The sequence below is a fragment of the Brassica oleracea genome, chromosome C3 (assembly GCF_000695525.1).
Source record: "Brassica oleracea var. oleracea cultivar TO1000 chromosome C3, BOL, whole genome shotgun sequence".
Lineage (NCBI taxonomy): Eukaryota > Viridiplantae > Streptophyta > Magnoliopsida > Brassicales > Brassicaceae > Brassica > Brassica oleracea.
In genome coordinates this window covers 7,561,657-7,572,464 of record NC_027750.1, presented here as the reverse complement: position 1 = coordinate 7,572,464, position 10,808 = coordinate 7,561,657, and the positions used below count along the sequence as shown (strand labels likewise).

General features: G+C 33.5%; 2 protein-coding genes and 1 pseudogene across 2 annotated transcripts; 2 read left to right on the top strand and 1 right to left on the bottom strand.

Moving 5' to 3' along the window:
• Positions 1 to 341: 341 nt before the first annotated feature.
• Positions 342 to 2,430, bottom strand: LOC106329787 (annotated as a pseudogene).
• Positions 2,321 to 4,278, top strand: LOC106328559. The gene is made up of 2 exons (XM_013767028.1): positions 2,321 to 3,137; positions 3,911 to 4,278. The coding sequence occupies exons 1-2, from the start codon at positions 2,429 to 2,431 to the stop codon at positions 3,916 to 3,918; spliced, it is 717 nt and encodes a 238-aa protein (XP_013622482.1). The 5' UTR covers positions 2,321 to 2,428; the 3' UTR covers positions 3,919 to 4,278.
• Positions 4,279 to 6,165: 1,887 nt separating this feature from the next.
• Positions 6,166 to 6,805, top strand: LOC106329786 (pumilio homolog 15-like). Its single transcript, XM_013768426.1, has 2 exons — positions 6,166 to 6,176; positions 6,487 to 6,805. The coding sequence occupies exons 1-2, from the start codon at positions 6,166 to 6,168 to the stop codon at positions 6,803 to 6,805; spliced, it is 330 nt and encodes a 109-aa protein (XP_013623880.1).
• The last annotated feature ends 4,003 nt before the right edge of the window (positions 6,806 to 10,808 follow it).

Below are 10,808 nucleotides of genomic sequence, written 5' to 3'. Positions count from 1 at the left end.
TGAATTTATGAGGTTTATAGCGGTTTGAAGCGGTTTGAGCGATTGTTACAAAATGCCAACAATCGCTATCAACCGCAAAAGCTGCGTTTGCGGGTGGCAGCGAGAAAACCAGTCATACCATAAATCGATGATAACTTCTAAGTTCAACATTATGACTGGGTGACCACATACTTTGCATATTTTATGAATCTTCTTCCTTCACTGGATTGCGCAAGTACTCGAGGGATGTCTTACTTTATCGTGGAGTTGCGTCAACAATATTACTAACACCTCTTCCTTCAGTGAATGCTGTATACGTAGAAATTAAAGATCTATAAGTAGAAAACTTGGCATATTTTTTATCAGGTCTCCTCATCGTCGGCAACGATCAGCCAAAATGGTCGATTGGATACATATATCTAGAACGTTTTTAATGGTAAAAGTTTAATGGAATAGTTAAAAAATTTTTTAAATAGTACAAAAGATGGGTTTATGCATTTGGATACAAGAACCACCAAGCTCATCACACCCTTCTTGAAAGACTCCTTAGGGTTGCCAGAAGCCTCTTTTATCTCACAACTAATCTCCACCTCCATTAGTCTGTGATTCTCCTTCGACCGTTCATTACCAAACCAATATTCAGATTATCACCTTCCCCAACAGTTAGTTATAGGATTGGACATAATGAAAAACTGCCACATTCACATCATACATGTCCTTCCAGTTTGAAGCCTTAATCATATCATAGAGCAAGAACTCGGAAAGTTACGTACCTGTTGTCCCCAATGAGGGCAATGCTGTTCACTTGGAAGCTGAGGTTAACTCAATTTCTTGCTGCGCAGGATCTTCTTGTCTCCCCTAGTTAGAGAAAAAAAAAAGAGTATAAGAGTTTCTTCAACATGACACACAAACATGATGCAACACTAAATGAACTAACCGGAAGTAAACATCAAACCATCCACCAAAACCACATAGCCTCGTGTTCTGCGGTTAGGCCAATTCACTACTCGCCAATTGGTTTTAAATTGGAAATTCATAATAACCCGAATCTAACATGGTATCAGAGCCCAGATCCTAAATACCCTAAACTCCTAATTAACATTAACTCTTCCAACCGGGTATAAAGGTCATGACTAACCCTTCCGACTGGGTACAAAGTCGTATTAAACTCGTTCGACCGAGTATAAATGTCCTAAAGTTCCGAAATTTCTGGCCGATAAGAACCATCATCTCGAAGAGGGATATTAGGGATATATATCCCACATCAGGAATTTTAAGGGACATTAAGTAATATATAAAGGGTTATGGTCAGTCCACTAATCGTCAATTGATTTTAAGTTGGAAGCTCATAATAACCCTAATCTACCATGGTATCAGAGCCAGATCCATGTAATCCAACCAGATCCACATCTACCTGCCCCAAAGTTAGCTCTAGATCCTTACCCGAATATTCCGAGATTGACGCTTAAAGAGTCATCTTCTCGAGGGGGCGTGCTAGGGACACATGTCTCACATCGATAGTTGGAAGGGATCCTTAATAATATATACGATAGATGGACCACTCCTCTTATCACTAATTAATTTTAGGTTGGAAGCTCATCTAGCTTAACGATTACATTCGATTTGACTCCCTCGATTTCACCGACATGCTGTCAAACAATCCATCTCTTTGACTACCGTACGTGTGCCTATCACTTGAAGTGGATTCAAGTCATTCCACATTGCTGTCTGCCTCCAAAGAAAAGTTTAACAATAACAAATGTTATGAATCAAGTTGCTTTGGTCTAGTGGTAAAAGAGTTCCAGCTGGAGTGTCCGCCTCTGGGTTCAAGCTTTGGCCCCTGCGGAATTTACATATGGGCTGCAGCATCCGAGACCGAAGACCATTCACGGTGAGCCACCTGGTGATCTTCGGGTCCATGCTCACTTCGGTCTCTAGTCTGGACCACCACGGTGGGGTCAGGATACTCGGTTAGCAAAAAAAAAAAAAAAAAAAAAAAAGCAAAGGGTTGGTGAATCATTTTGTGAATTGTTGAGACCATATCTTAAGTCTCTACCTGTATGTAATACTTTTCTTGCTCTTCAGTCAAAGGTTTAGTTGAAACGTTCATATCAACCCCACAGAAGCTTTTGAACTCATCTGAAAAGTTGTCCCAATCAGTCAATGCCCCATCAAATTCATTCTTCTTCCGATCTGCCCTATTAGATCTGATAGGTGCAAGCCACATGCGAGCATGACCAGGGTACCTACTGGATCAAAATGTACCAAATGCTTTTTAATGTTAACCAAAAATGGACCGATCAAAAGATAAATAATTTAATAGTATTTGTTTTAACTCTATATATTAAAGTTGATTAATAAGCGAGAAGACACACTCTTCTTCTTGTGCCTCTCCGTTAGTAAAAATCTCACTCACACTTTCCGACGATCAAAGAACAACCTCGAAACCATGGATCCAGATTCCGACCACCCTCACCTCCCCACGATCAAAATCCACCACCCTCCTTCCCCTCGCCACTCCCCCCACCACCACCACAACCACTCCTCCTCCGCAACCCCAACTCCCACCGCCGGCGCCCGCCGCAAAATCGGCGTCGCGATCGACCTATCCTACGAAAGCGCCTTCGCCGTCCGCTGGGCCGTGGACCACTACATCCGCCCCGGAGACGCCGTCGTCCTCCTCCACGTCTCCCCAACCTCCGTCCTCTACGGCGCCGACTGGGGACCTCTCCCCCTCAAAGCCCCGCAAGATCCTCCCTCCCTTCAGCCTAGCCAGGAGGACTTCGACGCCTTCACTTCCTCCAAGGTCGCGGATCTGGCGAAACCCTTGAAGGAGAGTGGGTTTCCGTATAAGATCCATATAGTGAAGGATCACGATATGAGGGAGAGGCTGTGTTTGGAGATCGAGAGGCTGGGGCTCAGCGCTGTGATTATGGGGAGTAGAGGGTTTGGTGCTGAGAAGAAGAAGAAAGGGAGTGATGGGAGGTTGGGGTCTGTTAGTGATTATTGTGTTCATCACTGTGTTTGCCCTGTTGTTGTTGTTAGATTCCCTGATGATCATCGTGATGGGCCTGTTGTTACTGTCAAGACTGGTGGGGATGATGATGGTGATGAAGATGGTATTGGTGCTGCTCCTCATCATCATGAACACATCAAAGGTCAGGACTTTATTGAGATTTCGTAGTGGACTTGTTTGATTGGGTTTAGTACTGAGTGTTGTGAGAGATTGCCCTAGATTGGATCATCGGAACGAAGTAAAAGTAACATTTTTTATAGAGCTGAGTTTGATTGCTTTGCTTAGCTTGTGTTGTTATTTTGTACATCTTGCTTCCGTTTTCTCTTCATATCTGCTAAGACTCTTTCTTCATGCTTTTGAGTTCTCTCAAGTTAGTTGTGTAATATTATACTTTTTGGTGGTTACATTATGGTTAAGACTCATGTCATTTAGGCAGCAGATTCAGCGTTTAAACTTTATATGTTGCATTGTGTACACTGCTTTTCCCCACTTTGATTCTCTCTCGATGGTGTTTATCCCTTTTAGCTGCCTTCTGAATAACTCGGATTGTGTGTGTTTTGATTCAAATAGTCTTTGCTACTGATGTAGAAGAATATTGCTCTGTGCCCCTTGAAGAAATGAACCTTTTTAAAAAGTGATTTTGTTTTTTTTTTCTTGTGCTTCGTCGGTAAGACAAGTTGGTGTTAGTCAGAACATTTCGCATTACAGTATGTTTACATGTAGGAGAAATCTGAATGTATATTATGATAAGTTCAAAATGGCTAAATTATGTAGGATAGATTTGTTATCGTCATCATACTGCAATATGAATCGTAATACATTATCTGCTTGGTTAATTCTGTGGTTCCTCTTTGTGCTATGATCTAGAACAAATAACATTGTATTGTTCCTCATTTTCCTGTTTTTCTATCGCAGATGATTAACGCTTCTTGGGATCTTGGTACACAATTCAAGTCGGAGTTTTAGCGCAATGGTGAGAGGAGTGTGTGTTTGTGTTCTATGTTTATCTATTATGATGTTGAGGAATTTCTCAGGGTTATTTGGAGTCTCTTTATCTTTCTCTATTTGATGGTTTCTGCAGTAAACCTGAAGAAGTTTGTATGATTACCTAAACCTTTTTGGTTATTTTTCTTTTATGAAAAAAAAGGAGAGGATTGTGACCATCTTCAGTAAAGTATGGTTTTGTAGGTTTTTCCTGTTGTGTGAGAGTGAATGCTGAATCTATTTAGATTAAATTTGTCTTCAGGTGTTGTTATAATCAAATAAAAGACTTGGGTAGACAATGATTTTGGTTTGGCTTCTTGAATTTTAGATAAAACTCAAACCTTTTTGGTTATTTTTCTTTTATGAAAAAAAAAGGAGAGTTTGGTTCCTGTCTTTGAGGATTTTTGTTTTGGTAATTTTATGGCATTATCAGAACATTATATGATTTCTTATATAGCAGTGTGAAAGGGTAAACGGATAGAACTCACTATTTTGATATTCCACGTTGCTTCAGCTATCTCCCACAACTACACACATGATATTTGAAGGAGCACAATTTAATGCTCATCAATTCCTCTCTACGATGTGGCCTGAAAATAAAGTTCACAAGTTCCAAATTTTTCTACAAACCGCTAAATCATTATCGCTATGTATCTACTACTCCAAGTTATAGTGGTATATTCGTTACTAGGTGATTTTAAATATTTCTAAAGTAAATATACTATAAAAACTGATTGCTATTTACTTTTAATTTTTAAATTAATTTATAATTTTTATGCATCATTTATATTAATAATATTATATTACTTTAATTATACATATGATTTTATATATGTTATATATGATCCGTTTTGTTGTTTTTACAATAAATTTACTTATCATTTGGGTAAATTGGATTAAATCTCTGAATTCAACTGTAATATTTTTTATTCTATATATTAAAATTTTGATTAATTTCTTATTTGCATTTAGCTGGTTGTTGTCTTAGATATGTAAATATATTTTATGAAGATTATGTATAACTTAAGATATATTGTAATATTCTGAAGTCTCATGCATATATATAAATTTTACAAAATAACTAAATTGTAACAGTTAGTTAATATTTTATTTTCATTTTCATATGTTTTGAATTGTACTATGATTTATATTTATAAAATAAATTACTATTCTTATAAAATTATAAATTCTTTTCGTAGTTAAATCTATAATTTTAGATATAAGTTGAATTAGTTGAGTCACTCATGTTATGAGTATATTGAGTTACATATATTCTTTCAAATTCAAAATGAAGTATACTTATTTTTATTCTAATTAATTCAAATCAAATCAATTTTATTTATCGTCTAAATATGCATGTATTTTCATAATATTTATCAAATTATATGTTGATGTTTTTTAAAAAATATTAGAAAATAAAGTGATGATTAATAGGAAGTTACATCCATAAGTAGCTGATACAAGTTGATAAAAAAAGTTGTTGATACATTTTTCGAAGCTCATGAACACATATCAATATTTACAATAATTAAAATATTTTATAAATTCTAAATAACTTCATGTCTTTGATTTATTGAATGGAAACTGAAATTTATTTTAAATAATCATAAAAATGAGAATTCAGATTTGCTTTGGTATTTTGATTATGGTTCTATTAAGTTCCACAAATATAAAAACATAAAAAATAAATAATAAAGTTAAACAAAAGTATATTTTATGTCATTTAAAAAATTTTAAAATGTAATATTACTATTTTTTCAACTTTTCCTTTTTTATGAAATCTTATTATATATACATATATTTTCGTTTTTCAATTCGTTTTTTTTTTACTTTGTTAAACTTTTCCTTTTTTATTATATGTATATGTTTTTTGGAAATTTTAAAAAGGAAATTAAATAGAAAAATAAATAATAGTATTTCAAATGTAATATTTTTAATTCATTAAGAGTATCAGTGTAATCAAACATCGTGAGAGCTAACGTGAGAACGACACATAGAAAACTGATTTCTCAAATAATACTATAGAGATGTATATTTATATTTTTACCTTAAGCTTTAGATTTGTCATGGAAATGGAAAATTCATCTTATGTTAATTTACCATTCAATCTCTCATTACATATCAAACTCTGTTTCGTTGTATATATTTTTGTTCTATTTCTACTGGTTCTTGAAAGTATTCAAAGAATGCGTTCAATGTAAACCAAACTGGCTCAGTGAACTGCAAATGCATAAAAATGTCAATTAACTTCTTGTTTTTGGTCATATATACATGTAAGTATTAGAGAGAAGTATTAAAATATATGAGAATACCTATTTTCGTCCATCTGCCTAACATCAACAGTTTGGTGATGATTTGGTACCTCAAATACTAATAGACAACTTATAATAGCATTATAGCAATACAGATTAATATATTTAACTCAAAACCAAGTTAACAACGACAAAAGAAAAGAAATCTTAGCATCTTTTTATAAAAAGATGAAAGATCTTTCTATTCCTTTTTAGCCTATGCATAATTGTACTCGTACACGGCCATGGAGTGAAGATTTCGAACGAACTCAAATTCCAGAAAGATCTTAATATGAGTTGTTTTTCCGCAGACGACAGGATAAAAGAAAGAACATTAAAACCAGGAACTCATTGGGAATTCAATTTCGGTTTGAATGTTGTGGGGAACACGCGTTACATGTGCACCTTGAAACAAGAACCTGGATTTAAACACCATCAGAGCTTTAGAGCATTTAAAAGACGTGGTTTATGGGATTGGAGAGCTAGAGAAGATGGCATCTATTTAACAAGAAAAAAAATCGGAACAACCACATAAAGAGTATGATTGGATATACTAGTTATCCGAGGGTAAAATGTTTTCTTCGATCTTCATGCAAGTGGTCTAAAAAGTTTAAATGTCATACGCTAATATTCAAATATGTACGTTCATATATTTTATCTAATAATCATATATGATAAAATATATAACTGTCTATCACTAACTCATAATATTTTTATTTTTATTGCATTTTCATAAATTTTTAAAACAATAGCCCACATATATAAAGTTATAAACGCTCTCTTCTCATTAAGCCAACACCACAATTTAACATTTCAGCAAAAAGAAATTGAAATTTATGACATCTCCTACATTTCTTACTCCTTTATTATTTGAACCAAATATGCTAAAACAAAATCAAACAGTACTTAAATATTTTTATAATCAATGGCATATTTTTAGTTCAACCCAATTGTAACTTTTAAAGTTTAATTAGAGTTCAAATCTAAATGAAACCAATAATTAGAAACCTTTGATTTGCTTCATACGGTACTCATTATCATACCTAACCAACGTGTTGGAACTCTAAAATATTAAATCAAAACATAACTCTTTCAAAATGAACTCTTTTTTTTTTTTTGATAATCCAGTATCCGACCACTTTGCGTGATCGACTAGCCCACCGGGCCTAAGCCCAAGCCATTACAGGATTTTTAAGCGTCCACTTAAGGGCCCCTGGTTACGCGAAGTGGTCTGAAGGGCGAGAGGCAGCCCATGTAAATACCCCTCGTGGCCGGGGCTCGAACTCGGGTGGCGGGCACCTCAGCCGAGGTTCCTTTACCACCAGACTACGAGGCCCGGTTGAAAAAAAATAAATCCAGAGATCCTGCGAAATATGGTTGCACCTAGCACCTTCCGAGTTAGTCATCAGATAGGCTGATGCGTGTAGGCACGCAGTTCCTGCAAAAAAAGACCAAATCATGCATGTACGTATCTTAAGCGACACTTTGGTCAATAAAGCTATAAATACCAGGGTTACAATAAAAGCCGATGACTTTATTTACACGGAATATGAGCCAAAAATAGGAGTGGATCGAACATTATATAAGTAGCAGGGTGGAAAAGCTTAGCATCCTTACAACACAAGCTATTATCTTATCCCGTTTTACCATCATTTGTATAAATACGTTTGTTATTTGAATATTTTATCATATAGTTGGCGTGGAAATAAATGTCGTTGAACGTCTCTCGTTCTTGATTACAACGAAGGTTTCTGTAATTTTAAGGCATATAATTATTGCATCCAAATTTGAAGACGGATTGCCCTATCTCGGGTAACTTGCGTATTAACGTAGTGTTGTTTTATACTCTATCCGTTTCATTTTAATTGTCGTTCTAGGTTTATGCACACAGGTTAATAAAACATATGATTTTGTATATTTCTAAAATAAAAACACAATTACCTATACATCTAAGCATATTTCAACCAATAAAAAAATGAAGTGGAGAATATTATTAATAAATTTTGCATTGAAACTCTAGAACGACACTTATTTTGAAACATTTTTTTTCCTACAACGACAATTAAATCGAAACGGAGAGAGTATGGTACATGTAGACATGATTTTTTGACGTTATTGGATCATTCTCTCGACAAAATTATAGTCTATAGATAATCTTGTATTTAATTTTGAAATACAACGATGATCTTGTATATGAGAACTCGCGAATATTTTAGAATCTTTCCTAGAATTACAAAATGAAAGCAAATTCAAATCCTTTTGTATGATTGTATACATAGATATGTCGACGACGTTTTTCAAGTAGTTGGAATGAAATACTCTAATACTAAACTCATAATTACCCTAACAAAGAAAAACATGCATTAGATACTAATTTGATAGGATGACAGGTCAAAATCAAGTCCTAGCTAGTTTATTTTATCTTGTATCACAACTATTATTATACTCAGTATGTAGCTATCATCAAAGAACGTATACTTGTCATTCAATACTATGTCATTGTTGAAATTTTCGATATTATAATACGTAGTAGTACTTTCATGAAATTTTTTTCTTAAAAACCAAAGAATCATAGTGACGAGAGTGATGATGCAAGGGATTCAAGTCGGAATCTAGACGGGATCAGGAACGATCGACAAAGAGATCCAACGGCTAGATTATTTTTGTCGATTAAAAGTTGGACGGGCAAGATTTGTTGACCCTACCCTCGGTCAATTTAGCACATACTTGGTTGTCTTCATGGGGATCGGATCATATTCGTTGACTTGTTATCTATCTCAATTTCAATCCTTCTCTACAAATATCTCATTGATAGATTCTAAAAAGTTGTGATGTTATGCATTTGGTGTAACAAAAATGAGGACTGATTGATTGGGGTATAGTAAACAAAATCATTGAACAATAAACAAATATAAAAAGGTAGCTTAATTCAAAATAAATTTATACTTCTTAAAATTATTTAAACAGTGAAAATTTGTTGGTCTACTAGTTAAAATATTAATGATTAATAAATTTGCAGATTATATATATATAAATTTCTTGAAGAATTTAACGTTGTAAGTACTGTACATCACATATAGAATTGTTTATGTTTATCGCTGATGTAAGTGTGTTATTTGGAAAATTATGTGTGTGGCTGTAGCTAAATTGATCAATATATGAACAGATTTGTAATAAGATAAATCAAGTGTATCTTATTAAAATTATATAACTAATGATTAAAAACTAAATATACGATTTTAATCGAATACGTTCGTTAGTAAAATAATACTAGTGATATAATGTTTAAGTCAAATATTCATGGACGCCACTGATTAGAACTAAAATCATTTGATTTTGCAAACTTTTAATAAGTTTAATAAAGGCTCAAGCTACCGCCTTGTTTAAGATAGTTTTGTAATTTAATAGTTTTAGCAAAAAAAATTTGTTTCATAATATAATAGTTTACATATTTCAATGTATTTTTTTTATTTATTGGATATTGTGTGACCAATGAAATAATGTTAGGTTTTTGATAATTGGTTGAATTAATTGATTAAATAATAATATATTTTTTTAAATAATAATTTTTTAAATATTCGTACTTTTAAACAAAACTACTTACAATTAGAAACGGATGGAGTAGGGAGTATAATTCAGTGATTCTTGTTTGGAATAGACATCTAGAGAAAACAAGCAAGCTGCAGAAAGTTCTTTTTAATGCTAAATAATTAAATTAAACACAGTTTTGAGGGAAGACTAACATGATGATGATGAGCGTGACAGCAACATATCATCATTATTCTGTTATTTTAATCATTTAGATATTAAAATTAAACAAAAGTTTTAATTTCCCCGCACCAACCCCACCATTCTTTTTCGCCGTCCAATACCAAGCCAGGCAACGAACGACGCCGTTTGAATTGACCACGTAATGCGGACACCCCTATTATTATCAGTCAAACTCAAAATTACCCCACTGGTTTTGTTTCTTTCAATTTGTTGGCCATAATCAACATAACAAAAGTATAGGAATGACATTTGACCCCAAAAAAAGAATGACATTGTAATTTTTTTTTTTGTTTCTAAAATTTTATAGTTTGATTTTTAAAACACCCAAGCTTATCATGGTCATAGATAGATTATATAGGTTCTAGTTCATAAGTAATGACAAGTTATGAAAATTTAGTGACAACCTTATTGTATTACATGTCTATATATATATATGTGTTGTTCGTTTATCTATTGCAATATCGTATGATATAAAATAGCATCTTGTGAATAATCGTTAAATAATCAAATGAATAGCAAATCGTGAAATGTGACTGATCGCAAATTACATATCATATCATAGTGTAGGTCGACTTGAGAACACGAACATGACAAGCGAAAATTGTTTCTTATGTAGTTTTTTTCTTAAAAACATCATGACCAAAAATTAATTTATGTGACAAATAAACGTAAATAGTCTTATTGGCTGGCTTAAGAATCAGTAATGGGGTTTAAATAAGAATATAAAAAAAGTATGGGGGCGAGATTTAATGTGACGAGAAATAGAG

Bases quoted from the DNA above. Each gene is read 5' to 3' on its own strand.
- LOC106328559 (XM_013767028.1), top strand. From the start codon at position 2,429: ATGGATCCAGATTCCGACCACCCTCACCTCCCCACGATCAAAATCCAC.